General features: G+C 43.1%; 1 protein-coding gene across 1 annotated transcript in view; it reads left to right on the top strand.

The window, feature by feature from the left end:
• The first annotated feature begins 9,673 nt into the window (after positions 1–9,673).
• The window catches only part of LOC141018483 (rho guanine nucleotide exchange factor 26-like), a 29,443-nt gene continuing 17,834 nt past the window's right edge, over positions 9,674–21,282 (top strand). Inside the window, exons 1-10 of the mRNA XM_073493473.1 lie at positions 9,674–9,880; positions 10,372–11,935; positions 12,688–12,739; positions 12,865–13,007; positions 15,062–15,118; positions 15,733–15,893; positions 19,286–19,438; positions 19,536–19,665; positions 20,211–20,285; positions 20,555–20,644. Coding sequence (XP_073349574.1) covers positions 10,466–11,935; positions 12,688–12,739; positions 12,865–13,007; positions 15,062–15,118; positions 15,733–15,893; positions 19,286–19,438; positions 19,536–19,665; positions 20,211–20,285; positions 20,555–20,644 — 2,331 coding nt within the window. The 5' untranslated portion in view covers positions 9,674–9,880; positions 10,372–10,465. The remainder of the gene's footprint in view (positions 9,881–10,371; positions 11,936–12,687; positions 12,740–12,864; positions 13,008–15,061; positions 15,119–15,732; positions 15,894–19,285; positions 19,439–19,535; positions 19,666–20,210; positions 20,286–20,554; positions 20,645–21,282) is intronic.

Genomic DNA, 21,282 nt, shown 5'->3' with positions numbered 1-21,282 from the left:
GAGAAAACATGCTATGGAGATGGCTGAGGAAACTGGGCTGGAAGAGGACTGAAATAGCCTTTGGCGCAGTATGACTAAGACTTTAATTGCAGAGGGACAGAGATGTGGCCCTCTATTGTGTGTGTGTGTGTGTGTGTGTGTGTGTGTGTGTGCGTGCGTGTGTGCGCGTGTTTGCTTGTGTGCAATATGTAGCTGTTTCCTTGTTTATCTTCAATACAATACTGCTCATCATGCATTTGAGAGAAAATTAGTTCCATGATTGTGTCTTCCCTGATTTACCTGTCAGCTGGTTTAGAGCTTGTGTGTGTTTGTGTGTGTGTGTGTGTGTGTGTGTGTGTGTGCGTGTGGTGTCTGTTTGCACTATGCGAGAAAACCAAACGATTTTTTTGTTTGTTTGTATCCTCTTCAGGTAAATTGCTGTTTGGCGACCTCCCTTGTAAACACACTACCACAATCCCTTTACAGTACACATACATTCCTGCTTCCTCTGTCTCTTTTCACACTTTGTCTTCCACAAATAATAAAAAAAAAATGTCCGAAGTGATTAGCACCACAAAAGCGTCTCCTTCTTCCTCCTTACATGTCAACGTCTGTCCTTTTCCCTTTGACTCTGTTCCTGCGTGAGACTCTCTGCCACCAGATGACTCAACCTGACGCTGCAGGGCAAATGGTAAGTCTGTCGTTGCATTATGTGTGTGTGTGTGTGTGTAAAGACAGGGAGGTGCTAACGTTGGGACTTGTGTCTTGGCTGAAGCAAATCCCAAAGGTAAGCAATTATCCCTAATTGCAACCAACATCATGCTAATGGGTCTCAGTTGTTGCGGCTATTTGCCTAAGATGCAATAATGAATCATCAGCTGCATGGAAACTCCACTGACCGAACATTGCAGAGATACCTGGATTCATCAGTTAATCCATTTTCATGCCGAACCAATAAAATAATATTCAGTTTGCACTTTGGGTGAAGCTCAATATTATGTTCAGTCCCTCCAGCAGTGTGAGGGAAACTACAGTGGGAAAGTGAATGGGGTTGTCACACACACATTCACAGTTTCTTTCCCATAGTCACACACTCACTCCACAGTTATCAAGGAGGAAGTGATGCTATCACCTCTTCCTGTTGCCGTTTGGCTTTGTTGATCCTCCTGGTTTGTGAATGTAGAGTATGTATGCGTGTGTGCTAATGTGTTTATATGCGAATGTCTCAGAATGACATTTGAATGAAGTTCTCTTTATTGTGCATCGACCTGTCCGTCAGCAGAGAAGAATATGAGGATATGAGTCGACTTTACACCTATGTTTGTTTTTGTTTCTTTTTTTTAACTCACAAACAGATAAAACTTAGTATTTATAACTTTATCTAACCATGAAAAAGCCCCATCTACGCATACTACTGTACACGAGTCTCCTGGTCATAAAAGCAGTACCAAATAGAGCTCAAAACAAAGAGGCTGCGAAACACACACTTCATCTTGCGCCATCATCAGGTCAACATTTAAATGTGTACTTTATGTTCATTCTGACCAAATACCTGCAAATCTAACATAATTCCCATCAACCTCAGCTACATTCATTGCTGATTAGACAATGTTAGCATGCTAAAAAGCTAAACTACGATGGTGAGCATGGTGAACGTTACACTGCTTAGCATTACACAGTCAGCATGTTATTTCTAAATTTATTTTTTAGATTATTTTTATACTTAAGAATCCAATTTAAAGGTGCAGTGTGAAGGATTCAGGGGGATTTAATTTGAATATAATATTGATAATTATGCTTTCATTAGTGTCAAATCATCTGAATCTAAGAAAATGTGTTTTCATTAGCTTAAACTGAGCCTTTTATGTCTACAGAGGGAGTGGGTCCGTCTCGGTGGAGTGTACAGCAGCCCAGAATGGACAAACCAATTCAGTTGGTTGCACGTTGCAACCACACCACTAGATTCCACAAAATCCTACACACTGGACCTTTAAGTAAGTCTGAAAATAGCAACATCTGTGATTTTATCAGAGTAGAAAATCATTTTCATTGTTCAGAAATGTGTGTCAACTATTTTTGGGGCGTAGGTACTGATCTTCAAGCATGCCTCTTGAGTTATTGAGATATTTTCTTTAGATTCCACGGAGTCCCATTATCACATTGACTGTCAAAACCCCGCTGTACTCCAGATTGCAAGATCCACAGCAACATAATAAGCTCCACAGGGGCTTGTAGTGATACCACCCTCAGATTCATAATTCAACAATTCATAAAATACAGTTAATGGGCTGTACTTGTGTTTTTATACCGTACAGCTTCGGAGCAAATGCACGGTTTCTTCTGGTGTTCGCAGGAGCAGAGCGGATCACTGGGTACAGTTTATTGACTTTAGAGGCAGTTAAATACACCATGAGGCCAGTGAAGCTGCAGCATTGATCTGTGTGTGAACTAAATGCATAACACCTTGTTTGTCTTTGTGTATTTAATTATTTACGGAGCAGATGGGCTAAAACATACAAAATATTGTAAGTATTAATAATTGATCAAACTTGTATTTGTGATTGAATCTGACAGGTATATATAGGCTTCATGGAGATGGCTCAATCTGAAGGGAAAAATGACACCTTTGAAACATCATATAGTGTAAATTCAAGCATTTGCATGTGTTTCTCTCACTACAGTCTGTCTGTTTTTGCTCTCTAAATGTGCCCTCTACTGGTTATAATTGTCATTATTATCAGTTAGTTGGGTTAATACTGTAATTCTAAACAATCCTGCTAATCTATCAATAAATCTTAACCAGAACAAAAGGCAACCATGACAGGTGTGTGAGAATAATGCACCTTGAACTTCTGCTCTCAGGAAGCTAAAACCCCAGCACTGTAAATAAGACATACATCACACATCACCTCCAGCTTTGATCTAATGCCCATTAGTGCGTGTCTCAATGCCACATCTACTGCCACACATGGTGACATCATCATCCTGGGGCAAACAGCCAATGATAATCCACGAGGGGGGAGTCAATCACGGGTCATCACAATAACGTCGGCCAATCGGCACGAGCCAAAAGGGCCGTAACCATGGTGATTAGCCTGGGTTCAAATACGTGTAAGTGTGGCAGATGCCCCCTGTGTTGGCTCCATATGCACTTGTGTGCATAGATGGGCCCCGCTGCATTAATCCTACACTGTCTGTGGGTACATGCATGAAGGGGCACAGAGCTGTCATCAACATGGGACACCGGGGTGAACACACTCACACCACCACACGTGCAATGCAGAGCTTGTTGTCCCACTTTTCTTAACATATGGCTCATGCATTCACAATGAGATCCATACATGTATCCGACGTGCTTCTCCTGCAGCTCCTGCGTTGTGTTTCCTGTTTGCTACACACTCCTTTTTCAGCCGTCGTAACTCAGAGCGATGGTAATTACAGTCGTTAGCTCTCCTCTGTATTGTTCTCCGAGAGGATGGATGAGGAGACGTGTGGGTGGCGAGAGAAGGGTGAGGGGAGGGGAGGGAGAGGAGGGGGGGGGTGCAAGGACAGCGAGCAAACAGCACAGCTGAGTAGGAGAAGTACAATGGGCTGTGAGTCAGAGGGAAAAAAAGAGGAGAGAGGAGCGAGAGAAAGAGATAGGTATGCTGAGGAAAAGGTCAGTGTATGGAGGTCTTTTTTAAAAAAAAAATGCCAGAGGATTGAGAGAGCTGAGGGATGCTGCGCTTATGTTATCTCTCCGTTTTATGGAGTTAATGTTCATATCTGGCGAGGTAGGACTGGAACAGGTGACTCATGATGCAAAGAGGAGGAGAAGGTGGGGGCTACTCACCCTTAAACGGCGTACAACTATGAATTTCTCTGCCTGTGTTTGACAGGTAATTGACATTTTAATGCAAAGTCTGCTCCAACAAAACTGTTTCACCTCTTGACTCTCCTGCCTCCCCCGTCATAGCCATCATCGTGATGAGGAATCACTTGACCCCTGCATTCCTGACTCCCGAGACTACACACACGGTTGTTATCCCCATTGTGTGAGTGAATTATCTGAATTATATGCTACGCTACTTTGCACACCCACCAGCAAAACAGACACCACAGTCATCCAGGCTATTCATACACACAGCTCTGGGTACGTAACCATGCAGAGAGTTGTGTTTTCATTTTTCCAAATGTTTGAGATATCCAACTCTGAGATTTCTACTACCAGTCCAATACAGTTGAGATGAATGGGATTTCATTTGTAGCATTCACAGCACTGGAAAATAACTCTTAAAGGGTAACTCCACCAATTTTAAACAGTAAAGAGTTTGTTTACAGGTCTTGGGGATTAGTACTGCGTATGTGAAAAAAGTACTGTGTAAAGTCTTTTGTGGCTCCAGTGGAAGCTGCATGTAATCTGATAAATTATCTCCAGTGATGTCACTCAGTGGCTAAGTTGCATTGTGGGTAATGTAGATGGTAGGTTTTAAAAAGGAAGAAGAATATGTGGAGTAAAACAGGTGATATCTCTGGTTCTGCTGTATGGCCAATCCGATCCATAATACCATAAAATGGCTGCAAATATTCAAATGAAATGACTGTGCTAGAAAAATCCTGCAATACTTTGTTTTAAAACAAGTCAAGTCAATTGTAGTTACAGATAAATCCCCAAATCACAAGTCACATTGCCACAGGGGGTGACACTCTGTCCTTTTCTTCTCATTTCTTTTCTTGTCTTCTTTCTGGCTTAAATTTTTAAAAAGCCTCCTGTGGAAAGGTGTTGTAAATTAGCATCTTGCTATAAACACTCAATGCAGTGCATCTAGGACTGCACTAAACTACACTAAACCCTCGATTCAATGAAGGACATAAACCTGTTTACCAGGGCAAAAAATGTAAGAACCCTCAGGAAGAGCCACAGCAGGATGGACAGACATGCAATACGTATCCCGTGAACAGAACAAAACCAAAAAAACACAGAACATACAGCTTACAACGACAAAATACCTGATACGAGTAGATTATGAAATACTGTATATGTGAACCGAGTGTTGCCCGAGCCACACGACCTCCTCTCCGGTGACCTGGAAGAGAACAGGCGGCACAAAACAACCATCTTAACTAAGAGGATTTCGAAACCTGATATCTAAAATAAGCTTTCAGAACGTCACACCTGCAGCAGAGTGCTGTGGAGACGTCTTTCCAGTGAGGTCTGACACAGTTTAATGCGAATGCACACAAAACACCAGTGAACACTTTGGGTTAAACCGCCGCAGGTTAAGCTACTTAAATACAAAAGAATGGAGACAAAGGCAGTAATCCTTGGCACTTGATATAACAAGATATTCTTTTCTTCCTGAAACGTACACTATATTTAAGCTATGATCCATAAAAAAAAGCATACTGCGTGAGTTTTTCTTTCAATTCTATTGTTTTTTGACTTACAGCAAGGATCTGAATCCGCTTTTTGACTTTGCACTGTTCAAGAAATACATTCCCAACTGCTCAGACCTTTTCTTAGCATTCTCTTTAGGATGAACCTAATGAACTTGGTGACTGTTATCAGTGGAGCAGAGCTTCTTAAAGAGGAAACCAGTCTGCGGGGAACGCTTGACTGCATTTTCATTTAGGATCTATTCATGGAGGGTCAGCGGGGTAGCTGGTTTATACCTGCAATAGACAGCTGGGATGACTCATTTAAAAATAAGCAAGACGACTTAGATGTGTAGATTAGATACCTTTGTGTGACTGAAGTGTGTTTTTGAGTTAGTAGGAGGGATGTAAAGTTTCGCTATGGTATCATTTTCCTCTCTTCTCATTGTCTTTTTCTTCAGAAACATAACTCGACTGGAAAAACTGGTTCATCCGCCTTAAACACTGGGGTTTAACTCCGTATGCTTAATTCTGCTTTCAGAGCAGCTCATCTCTTCGGCAAATGACTGCTACAACTCAAATGTAATCCGTGACTGTGGAGAAAACAATGCTATTGAAGCCCATATGTCAACAAACAACACCTCCTCTGTTACCTGTTTTATGAGAAATCTACTTTTTATTTCTTAGTGATGGGCTGCGAACTCCAGCAAAACACAAATTCTGCATAAATTTCAGAGCAATCTGATATTCCCCGTTGATATTAATGGCTTTTCTAGCATCCTCTCTGTTCTAGTCATATTAATCACATCAGTTTTGCGTTCCATCTGAGGTTGTCCTGTTGCTTTCTCTACTTTCGACTTAGTTTAATTCAACCTAACTTTGCCGCTTCAAATTGCTTTGAGGCAGACTTGTTCAGACAAACAAAAGCCCGCACAGACAGACAGACAGACAGACAGACAAAGATAATGGCTTATCAGTGTTTGATGTGTGGAAGAAGAAAGGCAGACATGTGGAGAAACTGCATGTAGGCGCTCAGGATGCCCGCTCTGTGGCTGTGACTTTTATTTTGCTTTAATGATCCAGTTGAGAAGATACCAATTATTGATCTTTAGAATTTGTAACATTTTCCCCCTGCCTTGCTTTTTTTCATTGTTTCTACTCCACTGATTCACAAAGACACAGGTTCATAAAGATTCAGGGTCAGAACGTGGTGGAGGTTCACCTCCTCATTCAACAACTCTTCGTCAGGGCGGATGTTCATTGGCTCAGGGGGCTCACATTTCGGCCTTGCAGTCGGAGGTGAGTGTCTTGTCTGATGGAGGAGGAAGTATCTATTTTTTTTTAACCAAACAACACGAGGAAACGTATAGCTCCTTTAAACAATACAACAGGATAGGCTGCTGCACTTCCTCTATAGAACATAATGAGGATTGTCGCACAACACCAGCAGTCACATGAGGTCCGTCCGACAAATACGAGGAGGAAAATTTCGCTGTGGTAACGAATGATGATAATTCAGTTATTTTGAATTTTCCGAATAAGTGAGTTGGTAGCGTAATGTTTCTAGTGATTACATTCATGTTGCTGTGGATTCATGGGAGTTATCTGACAACGCTGCAGGTGATAAACACCAAACAGGAAGAAGGCGGTGTTTACAGTGATTGTATATGTTTTTTAAAAAATTCAAAGAATAAAGCAATGATGACACACATGAAATAATGTGTTCCTGGCCTGTTTTTTTTTTTAACTTTTATTTTAAGTCTTCTTCCACTATACTTCTAAAACTATTTCCACATTGATCAGCTGACCACTATGTGGTGATTTGTGTAATCTCTATCTTGGTCTCTGTAAATTACATCTGTATTTTAACACTGTATATGCAATGTTGGAATGTAACCAAGTACATTTACTCAAGTACTGTACTGAGCTAGAAATTTGAGATACTTGTACTTTACTTGAGTATTTAAATTGTATACAACTTTATACATCTTCTATGTTGTTGTTTGATTTTCTTTTATATATATATTGTGTCTGTGTGTCTAACTCTCTTACTTCTAAAGTCAAATAAACTATTGAAAAACCCTCCTGGATAAGCAGGAAAATTCATTACTGAGCTGTTACTGAGCTCATGAAAAGTTGACTTTTTAAAGATATGTGGCTCTCACAGGGGAGAGAGTAACAATCACATGATGATCTCATAGAATATGATGCATTACTGTACACTGTGAATTTTTAAAAGTTGACTTTAAAGTCAGGGAGACTGATTACCTCAGAATTACTAAGTAAAGTAGGCAATTCAATTTAAGTTGTACGAGCTAAAAAGTTTGAACAGCTAAAATTATTAGTCTACTTTACTCATTTTAAGGTAATTGATTTAGGCAATTTTATTTTTACGTAAAGTCACTTTGTCAGATGTTACAGTGCAGATCAAACTATACAACAGTATATAAAGTAGTTAAAATAAGCTCAACCTTAAACATCTACAGCAGTAAAATGCAGTAATATTGATCCAAAAACACCATTTATAATAGTAAAACACTGACAGGCAACATTTTACTGCACAATTGATACTTTTAGTGATACAGGTTTTGATTGCAGGACTTTTACTTGTCGTGGAGTATTTTCACAGTATGTTTTTAGTACTTTCACGCCACTGTATATAACAGTTATATTGTCCTACCTCTACACATCTTATCACTTCAACACCATGCCTGCCTGATGTTCGCTTCGACATATCTGAATCTTTCTGGTCCCCATAAATAATGCAACACATTTCATCTGACTTTTATTGCATATCCATGCGCATGCATATATGCACCCATATCGCTATAGCCCTAACTACTTTTTAGTAGTGCATTACTTTGTAGAATAATATGAGTGGTGCTGGTTGGTAAACATTACAATTGCGCCCCTTAGCGGTCAAATATGTGAAATACTGGCGCACAAGAGCCAGGAGGTGGGGCACGACCCACACGACAGTGGGACAGGTTATTCCCAGTGAGCAGGCCAACCAGTTCCACCCATTATAAAAGTTGGCATCTACTCAGGAGCTCGCGTGTGAGTGATTAATCATGTGTTATGATTTAGAGGTCGTGTGGATTTAATGAGAAAATGCTTTAGTCACACATTATTTCGCAATCTCCAATTTCCAGTGAAGCCCGAATCCACCACAGCCTCGTGTTGCACAACAACAGAGTTTATTGGAGCGGGAGGGAAAACTATAAATCCTTCCAGATCATCTATTTGCTGCATAGTTTTTGGAAGCATCTGCAAATTACAAAGCAGAACAAACATATGAAACAAAGGGGATATGCTATGGGAGCTATATGTGAGGAGCTTAAAGGATCAGACAGCAGGGGGGTTATGATAAAGACTGACTAGACATACCAAGTCTATGTTGAAAGATTTTCTTTTTGTTATTTAGGGTCCACAAAAGAGCTCTGATTACCTGCTTCTACAATCACTCCCACCAATACACATTTCACTTAAAGTGGGCTACTTTGGGTGCTAAGGGGGCTGCAGGAACCTCCAAAACGAGGCTATAACATGCCGAATTTACAAGAAGGCCCAAATAATCAGGAATCTGTCAGAAACAGAGCTTCATAAAGTCTATAAAGATCCTGTTATCTCAACAACTCAGAAAATTGAGCGATTTTCTAAGGGAGTCTTGGGAATCTTCTCTCCCTCTTCATCTCCTCGCTCCTCGCTCCTAGCATATATCCTTTGTTGTTTGTTCTGCTTTGTCATTTGCAGATGCTCCCAAAAACTATGCAAATTGTTATACATTATTGTTTCTACCGATTAAATGTTATCCTGGAAAATTTAAACGAATACAAAAAAAGTGAATTCCGCACATTTACTTTGACGTCTCTGCACCTCCAGCTGTGACTACTTTGGGGCATGTTTGTGAATTTCTTTTTTAAATCACTATTTCCCAGTGTTGTGTAGGCCTGTTGCAATTACGCCACAAACCACGAGATGGCGCTCAAAAGCAATGGGTCAATATAGCAGCTCAATAATAATGTTGTGTTTGTCCACTAAAACTTACTCAACTTTTAAAGGCTGACTTTTTTTATTTTTTAGACCTCGCTGGACTGTATGGACTTCCTGCGGGAGCTACACGACATAACATGATAATTTAGGACAATGAAGTACACTGAGACTGATTATGTTTTGTTTATTTCATCTTCCAACTTTATTAAACACTAATAGAAAATGAAAACGCGTCCCTCCAGTTTGACAACATGGCATCAAATACAGAAGTACTACAGGAGGTGACTTTCAGTGAGCTTCCTCCTCCTCCTCTTCCTCCTCCCCCTCATAGAAACTCCTCGGCGCACTCCGCAGCGCTTCAGACGCGCTCACCGCCGCGCTTCCACATACTTCACAGTCAATTACTCTGCGGCTCAAACTTTGGTTTCTCAAACTTCTTCTCGGTCTCGATACCATGCTGGATTAATCCCATTACTCCCCTCCAAAAAAAGGATTGTTTCACGACAAGCGCAGGTACAATGACCGCATTCTGCAGCAGAGCGACTGATTAGAGGTAAGTTGGACCCCAAAAGTTTGATCACTTTGGACTGAGAAACTTTTTCCATCCACAACTGAATCGGAAACTCTGTTTTATTTAAATTCCTTTGCTGGTGTTGTGCCTGTTTGTGTTGTGATGTTTGTACGGATGGAGTAACAAAGGAGATAAAAACAAACTTTGGTCTCTAAGCTCTCTGTTGCTGAGCACCATTGTCTCCCCTGTTGGGATATTACAGTGATTGCTCACAGCTAACAATATCTTGCCAGCTTTGTCTCTGTAATAAGGCCATTTCACCTCAGTGAACATACACAAAAGGCGTATCACTTGTCTCTGCTGGCTTGGCTTCTGTTTTGTGCAGTTCATCAACTTTTTCACTCATGTGCTTCTCAGATTTAGCTGCCAGTATCTGCACTGAGTCCCTGTTAATGAGTAAACTTTGGGAATTTGGACACTGCTCTGAGCTCTTCGACACTGATTGGTATTCCTCTCCTCTGTTTACCCTTCAGGGGTGAGATAAGTCTTCTGCAGGGCTGCAGTGTTTGCACTGTCACCTGTAGGCTTGGACACAGATAGCGAAGAGGACACAGACACGTTAGCGCCATGGATCTTGGTAACGATGTGGATCTCTCCAACAAAAACATCACACCGTTGTGGAGACGCCGCACAGACAATCATAAAAAAACCCAGGACTCTCACACACCCAAACAGCGACCCGTCAGTTATCACATGAATGGGGTCATGACGACGGACTTCCCTGCAGAGGACAACAAGTCCTCCTTCACCTTGAGCCAACCTGCTGAGAGACTGGTGGTCACACCCCCATCTTGGAGCAAGAACACTGTGGTGCTGAAGCATGTTTTGCACAAACCCTCCAAGAAATCCAGAGTTGTTCGAAGCATCAGCATCGGGCAGTTCTCCAGCGGACTCTTCTCACTGTCCAGATTTAGATCTGAGGAGAGCAAATCCGCTTCTCTGGACAATAGAGTGTATAATGGACACTGTGACAGGGAGAAAACCAGTAATGGAGGGACAGTATGGACTGAAAAGCGTGTCCAGGACCAGCAGAAACGCATGTCCAGTCCGTTCAGTCTGAACTCGCAGAAAGACCAGATAGCGTTTGGGACGAGTTCACCGTCGTCCGAGGCTATTAACCGATCCTCTCCTGTCCTGCCTCCACGCACTCCTAACAACAACAACTATAACCACCATGAACTGTCCTTCCATTCATCCGCCTCCAGCCCCTCTCCTCCAGCCTGCCGTACCCCCACCCCATCCCACAGCTCCACCTCCAGCATCCCCTCCCTCTCTTCCCTCACCTCCTCAGACCCCCCGACCCCACGCTCTCCGTCGCCAGTGGACAGAGGACAGGCGCTCCTCAGACAGTCCTCATCCTCGCCTGCCTCCTCTCAGGACACCAGTCATGCCTCTTCTTCCTCTTCCCTCTCCTCCACCTCCCCCTCTCCTTTACTTTCCCCAGCTATCTCACCCCCTCCTTCCATCGTTCTCAGCACCAACAGCCCCGCTGCCTTGAAAATGGGCACCCAGCAGCTAATTCCCAAGGGTTTAGCCTCCGATGTTCGGCAGAACAAGGCGCCTGCCCCTGTGCCACAAGGCCAAGGTATGGCAGGGCTGCTGGGGGTCGATCATTCCAAGAGAGCGTTGAAAGCGCTCAGCATGGTGGAAACTGGGACCTACTTTTCTACAGGAGGGGGCCTTGGTGAGGGGAAGGATGGGGATAATGAGAGCCCGGGGACACTAAGAAGAGGCCTGAGGAGTACGTCCTATAGGAGGGCTGTTGTGAGTGGAGACATGGAGGTCCCAGCGTTCGATCCAAAGACCCTTCAGTTGCCCCAGATTGTCCTCAAAGTGCTAGACGGGGATACTCCAGACTCACCAGTCAGCCCAGCAAGTCGGGGCAGCACAAGCCTCACAAGCCCTGGAACAGCCAAGCCTGCGAGCCCTGGGACACCGAAACTTGCGAGCCCTGGGACACCCAAATCAGGCAGCCCAAGGATTTCAAAGCCGACTAGCCCTGGGACAGAAAAGCCGATCAGTAATGGGAAAATCAAGGTGGGTAAACTGTTTTGTCCTCAAAAGATAGAGGTGAGTTCAAAGGAGGTGAGTGTTAGGATCAGGCAACAAAAAACGGTGCTCTTGAAGAAAAAAGGGTTGAAATCTAAACAGATTTTCTTTAAATTAAAAACCATCCAGTCTGTGTTTAAGGTCTGAATTTTGCTATTTTGTACATTATGGGGTGAACTTCCTGTTGGACCAGCACTATTAAGCAAGCTTTAGAGAAATTAATGCTAAATGAAATCAATTTTAGTTTTTATTTGCAAAGCCTGTTGCTGAACTCGACAATCAGCGCACATGAACTTTGGCTTTGTGTTCTAATTTTCTTCCTTTGCTGTGGCAGATTGAGATTTCTCAACTCAGTTAATCATAATCCCTCTGATGGGTTTATATTCGATTGTGCACAAAGCTTGCTTTGACTTTCCACTATTGGGGGGGTGGTCCAAAGTCTAAATTGTAAAATTACAACACAGGCTGAGTATTGTGGAACAAACTTAGCAGCGGCAGCAGATCGGACAGGGCCATACAAGGACACAATTAATGTGCTTGTTGGGAGTCGTGACGTAATGTGACACCATGCCCACACATACACACTTATACACACAGTGGCTCTGTAATTAGACAGGGGTCAATGAAGGAGGTCACAGACAGGTCATGGACAGGTGACAAAGGTGCATTTGATTTAAAGTTAGTGTGTTTCACTCTGAGTTTGTCCAAGTCGTCACATTTGTGTTGTGTCTGTGTTTCAGAGTCCGGATAAGAAGAAAGTTTTGACCTCTCAGCCGACGTTTGACAGTGAAGGTGAGAAACTAACTCTAACCCATCTGTTCTGTTTTCACCACACTTCTCCCTTCATTTTACTCTACATCTGTTCTTTTTGACTCTCCGTCTCTGTCAAATGAAACTTTCTGCCCTCCTGTTCACAGAGGAGGAGCTGTACCAGAACTACCAGGAGAAGGCCTTGCATAATGACTCAGACGAGGATGCCGATTCCAGAGAACCCAAACCCGATAACGGCATCGTGGTGCAGTACAGACCCATTCGCACCTCCTGGAGCCAGCTCAGCGTGGTCAGACATAGATCTTACATCTTTCTCACCCTCTCTACATACTGTATACACTCAGTGCTGTGCCTGTGTAGTCTTGGAATGCTAGTGCTCTGAAGAATGCTGTCATATCCAGTTTGGCCCCAGTCCATACCCATCCTCCCACTGTTTCTACCCCTGCTCTGTTTATCAGGGAGCACAGGAGCATTTCTTCTAAGACTCGGGTGGGCAGGGAGGCAGACAGTCAGCCAGACCCACAGGAAGTCTTGGAAGCACTGCTGGGCCGAATGCCAGCGTGTTGGCAAACTCCACGCACTCGTCAGACTGCAAATATGCTTAAAATGTTGCCTCAACGGAGAAGTGCGGTGGCTGTGCATTACATAATATAGTTAGGGATTGGAACGGAGGGAGAGAGGCGTACATAGGAAGGGAATGAGCTAATTTAGTTTTCTACTCAGGCATTCCCATCTGTTTGTTTACTTGTTGAGAGGGGAATGTGTGGGAGCAAAAACAGGCGAGGGTACAGATAGAGACAATTAGCTCTGAAATTGCTGGGCAGACAATGATACACACACAGACTCTAATAAAGTGAAATTGGATTCAAAGTAAGTAGAGAACATTGAGTATGTTTCTCAGGTCGTTTCGTAACTGGGCTGATTCGGACAATTTACACGCTGACTTTCTCAAAGTCAGTTCCTCTTCCATCACAGCTGCCTTACAGCTGTGGATCTGCGAGCGTGAATGTGTTTGGCCAGATGTAACCCTGCAGCATTCTTCATTAACTTTCAGATTTTGTCGGAAGTGCCTGCATGAGACTGGTGTGATGGGAAATTAGCAAGTTCAAGTAAGAGCCAAGAACCGGATAGACGAGTTGTCTTGTCAAGTCTTCTCTCACTTCAGCCGAGCTCCTCCCTTCCCTCACTGTCACTGTGGCACCTCTTGTCATGAAGGGTTTGATGACATGTCACAGCCCAAATTTCAGATTTCCAGGAATCCCTACCTGTACTTTCAGGAGGTAGAGATGTCCTGGAGCTACCTCCTCCCGTCGCCTGAAGTTTTTGTCGGTTTCGTTTTGATTCAAGCGAGGAAACCATGGATTCAAGTTTCAAACAAACCTTGCTACTGAATAATGATACCTAACTGATAATGCGGTTACACCCAGCGAAACTGCAGAAGGGGATAAAGTTCAGTTGGCATGAGCACACTGAAACCTCACAGCTTTACATGGATAGCTGGTGTTTCTGAGTGTTGAACGTTTGGCAGAAGGGAAAGTAAGAGCGAGAGAAATAATAAAGCGGATGTCGGTGTGAAAGTAATAGAAAGAACCACAAGAGATGTTTGGTCTGCTGCAGCTTTGTTTGCTCTCGGTGTTTGTTGAAGGCAGAGAGAGGGAAGGCTCCTCCAGGAGCAGTATCACTTCCTTGTTCCCTCACACCAAAACAGGATGAGAAGCTAGTGGAAGTAAGGAAAGCTGGCCTCTCAGGATCTCTGTGATCTAGTAGACTATGATGTGAATGTGCCCAGGGTCATATTGGTTTGGTGGAACACGAGATGGAGGCATGTTATTTTTATTCAGCCTTACCCTCAGTTTGACAAAGCCACAGGCTGATTAATTCAATAGCACTCCACACCCAGTTCATTCCAGATTGCTTTGTTTCGATCTTATTCAAATAGCTTTTGGACCAAATCTCACCAGCCACATACCAACACGCACTACACTTTACTTTTAACCGCTTACCTATCGGCCAAATTACACTGAGCGGCCCATTTAAACTTGAAAGATGCAACAAATTCCCTGTTTCTACATTCACTCTGTGCCCTTGAAGATCTTTCTTTTTCCATTCTCTACAACAACCTCATTGGCTTTCTATCCAGTGTGGTATGCAAAGTGCTCCTTTCTTTGTGTGTGAGGACAACAGTCGCTCACAAACACACACCCATGCTTTAAATGCAAAGGGCCCCGACATAAAAAAAAAACAAAAACTCAGACAAAGTGTGACTTTGTGTGTGTTCTTGAAATCTTTTCATGACTTTTTTAAATCTTTTTTTTTCTTCACAATGTGTGTTTTCTGTTTTAGGTGAAGAAAAGTGGGCTGTCCGAACTGATGAGTCAAGAGGAACGCAAAAGACAAGAGGTGGGAATCACTTCAGCGTTAGGGTGCAACCTGTTATTTTTAATTTCATTATGGATTATTCTGCTGAATTTTTTAAGAATTATTGATTAATCATTTAGTCTATAAAATGTAACCCCCAAAACTCTTGATTTACTATCAGCAGTCACAAAGAAAAGCAGAAAAATCTTTACATTTAAAATGTAACCAGCAAATATTTGACATTTTCGCTTGAAAAGTGACTGAAATGATTAATCAGTTATTAAAATAGTTGATAATAGTTTTATCAACTAAACGTCACAGCTCTACTCTAAAGGAAATGTTCCCGTTTTAGGTTACATGCATGCTATATTAAGAGTTACAAAGCACTGTGGGAGTATTGCTGTCCATTACTGGTCTAGACCAATAAAAAAGCCATTAAAGGAGTACAGCTGGGAACATGCATCATGGACTTATATATCTTTAATGCTTAAACAATGTAAAGGGGACGAGAAGGACAAATGTTCCAATAAATATCTACCTGAATGTGTCACATACGATTAAGATTGATACAGATAGGTGCATGTGCATGGTATTGTTTTTTAAATGGCTGTAATAAACTGAATGTTTCTCTGTTCCTCTCTCTTGCCCTTCTTTAGGCCATTTTTGAGGTGATCTCGTCGGAGCACTCTTATCTTCACAGTCTGGAGGTCCTGATCCGCATGTTCAAGGACTCCGCCGAGCTCAGCGAGGCCATGACCAAGACTGAACACCACCACCTCTTCTCCAACATCGCAGACGTCTGCGAAGCAAGCAAAAAGTAAGTGTGTGGTCATGTTGTGAGATTATTATCAGCTGAATATTGTTGTGTTTTCTACTTAGTGTTGTTTTTTTTACATGGCGGTTGGTATTTTTAGCCTGCTCGTACACGTTCCAGTAGTCTATCAGTGTTTGTGGTTTGTGTTTTTGGCTAATGAGTCGCATAATGTTCTCATTTAAGAGCACTTAACGGTTGCTAGAAGGCACTCCTTCCATATGAGGTGTGTCTGTAAACACTATTTACTCTATGGTAAATCCGTTCTTTGATGTCCTAGCTGCAGTCAGAGTTGTTTTCAGTGTGTAAGAGATTGTGGTTCGGCGGCACTGAGCTGTTTTCTGTGTGTATGTGAGGTCACGTGGTGGTAGACAGAAAAACAGAGCCTGGGGAGAGGCAAGGGGCAAATTGGGTGAAAGAACAAAAGAACAATTTAGCATAATTACACTTGAATTACCAACATGTGCATTCGGTTGCTGCTCGAGAGAGCCCAAAAGCAGACTGGATGTGTCGGTTATTTGCCCGGTTTTATAGGTGAGTGTAAGAAAAATACAATGGCTGAAATGTTCTGTTATGAGCCCTCTGAGTTTAGCCGTCCATCATGATTTAGAGTGCATGTGTGCGGACTGTTAAGTCTCATTCATGGCCAGGTAACCATGAATTTTCCCGTAAACTGATGGAAGCGCTCATGCATAAGAAGCCATGAAAGTTGATACCGATGGAAACTGCACTACCTCGGCAATTACTGTGTTGCACGAGGCTCCATTATTTCTACAAATGGATTTTTTGGAAATGTGTATTTTATTAGGTTTATGTGTTTTGATGCTTTTTTACTCCGGTATCATTTCTCATGTTTTTTTATGATTAGTATTCAGTGTGATCATGGCCTCAAGTACAGCTATGATATAACTGCTCAGTGTGTGAATATCCTCAGGTCAGTCTTCATTATGATAACGGCCTCAGATGCCGGTCTGAGACTGTTCGCCGTGGCTGTCCTTCTGTGAAGTTATTGCTGTGGTGATGTCAGTTTACAAGCCTGCTATAGGCAATAAAGACTCCGCAATTAGTCCAAAGTTTACAGTCTTTTCACACAAGTTCACTGAGGCTACTCTGCCAACGAGTTGTAACTGAGCTTTAAAGGTCCCATATTCTGCTCATTTTTAGGTTTCTACTTTTATTTTGAGTGTCTACTGGAAAATGTTCACATGCTTCAATGTTTCTCTCTCACTGTCCATTGCTGCAGCACCTCTATTCACACCCTGCCTGGACGCAACGTTTTAGTGCCTGTCTCTTTAAAGGGGGAATCCCTGACAAAGCTTGGTCTGCTCTGATTGGTCAGCTCTCACAAGTCTGAGTAGGCACCGCCCATCTTGTTTCGGCATCATCTCTGCTGGTGTTTTTGCAATGATGGCCCTGCTGGGAGCATGGCCAAGGGCAGTGAGTGTATAGTTGTGACATCATAACGTTACGTACAGTTTCTGAATACAGACTGTGTGCAGCTCTCCGTGGACTGATCACGCGATATTTTCACAGCATTTACACACCTAGACCTGATTTACATGGCAATCTCACTTTCAACAATATGGGACCTGTCAGAAACTGTGTTAGTATCACACTGTAAACCTCCGCTACAGCCAATGCAGTGTAACATTTTGATGTCCAATCAGATTATTGTGATGTTCAGCAGCATAGCCAAGTCACATGCAATGAGCAGTCTGGAAAGTTTCTCTGGACTCCAATTTTCAAGTGTGACCACTCATCCAGGGGCTTGCTCGAAGCTGTGTAAATAAATCTAAGGGTGAATTGAGGTTAAGCTAGCCTTAATCTCTCTGTTGCCTCGGCTGTAAATTTACTCAGCTGAAAAATGTAAGTGGCCTACTGAGTTTTATTTTATTGTGGCTGTCTTTGGTGTGTGTGTGCATACATGCAGAGCATTCACTGCCTCCCTTGTGCAACTGTTCGTGACATTTGCTCAAGGATTCCATGTCAGGATCGCAGCCGTCTCCTCACACAGTGAACGATTTCCTCTTAGCATACAGCACATGTACATTTGACTTATCTCCGATATCAGAAAGGAAAACAGGCTTCTACAAATATCACCTCTCAGGGACAGCATTTGTACATTTATTTACGCCTCATTCCCACTTTGCATGATATCAGGGTATCTGTAAATTCCTCAAGAGTTCCTTCCTGCCTTCAGACGTGCTGTAGCCCATCTCACGCCTCTCTCTCATTCCCACACACAGGCCACACTCGTTAATGCTATCCTCTAACCTCCCCAGGGGGCAGAGAGAGACGCTGGGACAAGCAAAAGATTGGCCTGTAGCATGGGTTAAACAAGATGTTTTCTCAGGACAGACAGTCAGGCTTTGAGTTTAGTCTCTCAAAGCAAATAGCAGAAACATCCCTCCACCTGTCGGCTCCTGAGCAGCCTGTGTGTGAAAGTTTAAATACAGGTGTTACTGATAGTATTTCACTCGCAGCCTCGGGATATGACATGTGTCCTTCTTTACCACAACACATTTTATAATTGCAACGACATACTGTAATACAGAGGCAAACTGTGAAAGGGAGGCTGGTGGAACTCTTTCATTTTCATTTATAAATCCTGGTTATCAGCCTAACTTTGGGCATTCCTCTTGTTTTCGTCACTCTGATTTAACTTCACTGCCTTGACCTCTTCCATCGTGACTACATGCTGTTAGTGGGGTCAGAGAGTTTTGCCCCAGGAGGGAGCGCAGCCTGAACTTGAGCAGCCTTGACCTGCCAGAGCCATGAATACACCTTCAGGACATGGGCCAGAGATCAGGGTAGCATGTGTGTGTTTTCTGTCATCCTGTGTGCTCACGCCCTTATTAGAAAAAGGCTAAAGTTCAAAGAGTACGAGGTCAGGGATGGCCGCAAGAAGCATTGTTTCCCATAGATAGTCACAACACAGTGTGTGTGGAGTAGGTAGGGATGGGCAGGGGCACCAGAGGTGCTTTTGCAGATGAGCTCAAACTCGGTCCAACCGGTCAAGGCCAGCGTCCTGTGTCTGTGCAACAGCGTCCTGTTTGTCACCTTGGATCGCCCATGCTGAAACACTTCTTCTCTTAAAGCAGGCCATGTGTCGTGCCGTTAAAGTGGCCATCTGGTGGTGCTCAGGAAGAGGAAAAGCCTTTTGTGTTATGGTTAATGGTAGGCTATGTCTATTTTAAGAGGCGGGGAGTTCCTCTTTTGTGATCTTCCAGTGGGTTTAGATGTAAGGTGTTCGGGCTGCTTCCTGCCTTCCTGACTTTGGATCTGTCATTGTCCCCCATATTTGCAGGATGAGTCATAATTTGATGTGTCTGACTCGAGCTGTTGCCATGTTCGGTATGAATCCCTGACATGCTAACCCTTCTTCATCCTGTGTTCAGGTTCTTTAAGGAACTGGAGGAAAGGCACCAACAGAACATAGTGATCGATGACATCAGCGACATTGTTTGCAAGCACGCTCAGTCTAACTTCGATCCCTACATCACGTACTGCTCCAACGAGGTCTACCAGCAGAGAACCCTGCAGAGGCTGGTGTGAGTGACCGAGCAAACGCACACAAAGATATTGTAACTTTCATGGAGATGATCCAATGATGATCCAATCCAATCCTCCCTCCGCCCTCTCTTGCAGGTCCAAGAATCCAGCTTTCAAGGAGGTGCTGACCAGGATAGAGGGCCACCCAGACTGCAGGAACCTCCCCATGATCTCCTTCCTCATCCTGCCCATGCAGAGGATCACCCGCCTGCCCCTGCTCATGGATGTGAGTGCATTATTGAAGCTGTACAGTAGCATGAGCTCTGGAATCACAAGACTTTTCACTCTTGCGCAACAGTTTGTTTGTTCGTGCTGCCCTGACTCATCCTACATGGGATGTGTTCTAACCTCAGAGATGTTTGTGCGACCTTACATCAATCCTCAATTATCTTAACTGATTTAACTTCTCCGTCTTCTTTCGAGTGTTTTTATTCTTCTTCGGTTTCATGCTTCCTTTGGCTCCACATTATTCTCCCTCTCTTCCTCTCCCTTGCTCTACTTTCATCATCCCCTCTCCCGTCTTCTGTCAGTGTCTCCCCCGGGGACTCTGGGGTTTATGCTTGTACACTCAGAGGCTTCTGGATCCTGAGAAAGTTTGGTTTCAGATCACTTCTTCCCACAGCTTTCTTTAAGGCATCAATATTTTATCTCGCTTCCGAGTGTACATGGGCTCAGTAAATTGTTCTGGGGTTTTGCACGCGAATGTGTTTTATGTGGGATTTTTTTATGTTATATATTACTCATTATCGCCGTGACTCCCTTTTGTTGCAGACAATCTGTCAGAAGACACCTAAAGACTCGGCACAATATGAAGACTGTAAGAGGGCTTTACAAGGAGTCAGCAAGGTGTGTGCATTGAGGGACACATACTCTGGATTTTATGTTTTCATAAATGTCACTGTCATGCATATACTGTATATACACGCTATGTCTTAGGAGACTTGCCTCAGACACAGGAGACTAGAATTAGGCTCGGAGCCAGTCACTTCCTAATTAAAGCTGTATTCAATCATCAGAGCATGCAGGTAGTTTAGAATGAATGGATGCAGGGTGAAAACAAAAAGGTATCCGTACATTGTGATTAACAGACACTGTGTGTATATGTGTGTGTGCAGGTGGTAAGAAAATGTAATGAAGGAGCTCGCACAATGGAGCGAACAGAGATGATGTATACCATCAACTCTCAGCTGGAGTTCAAGATCAAGGTAAGGACACGGCGCGAAAATAAGTCAGATTGTTCCCCACTAACATCTTGGATTGCATTTTTTGGAAAAGTGATAGTTTGACATTTTGGGAAATGTGCTTCTTTGCTTTCTTGCTGAGAGTTAAGAGAGAAGATTAATAACACTCTCATGGTTAGCTTAGCTTATAAGCCTGGAAACAGTGAAACACAGTTAGCCTGCCTCTGTCTAATGGTCAACACAAAATCCTTTCACACATGGAAAGCTCACTAATTAAAGGTATCCTGTGGAGTTTTTGGCCTCTATTAGTTCTGTGAAGCAGGTTTTTCTGTGAGTCAATCCCTGATTTGTGCTGATACACACAAGTGACGCAAAACAGCTTTCCAGCCAATGGTTTCATGTTATTCTACTGATCGACAGGTAGCAGTAATGTGCCGAGATACAGCAGCTATCCATTTTGATGGAGCCTGGTTGCTGTTTCCTCTAATCTTTATGCTAAGATAAGCCAAGGTGCTACTGGTTGTAGTTTCATATTTACAGAGTGGTATTGAATGGCAGAAATACTTTGTTTTTTAAATGTGTGTTTCTTATGTAAGACATTACATTACAGTCATGCGCTGACATGTACGCACATGCAGACACAGCAGTGCAAAGTACACCAT

This window comes from Pagrus major, chromosome 2, assembly GCF_040436345.1.
Source record: "Pagrus major chromosome 2, Pma_NU_1.0".
NCBI classification, from domain to species: domain Eukaryota; kingdom Metazoa; phylum Chordata; class Actinopteri; order Spariformes; family Sparidae; genus Pagrus; species Pagrus major.
Note: the sequence above shows the minus strand (reverse complement) of the source record. Positions and strands in the feature narration are given on the sequence as shown.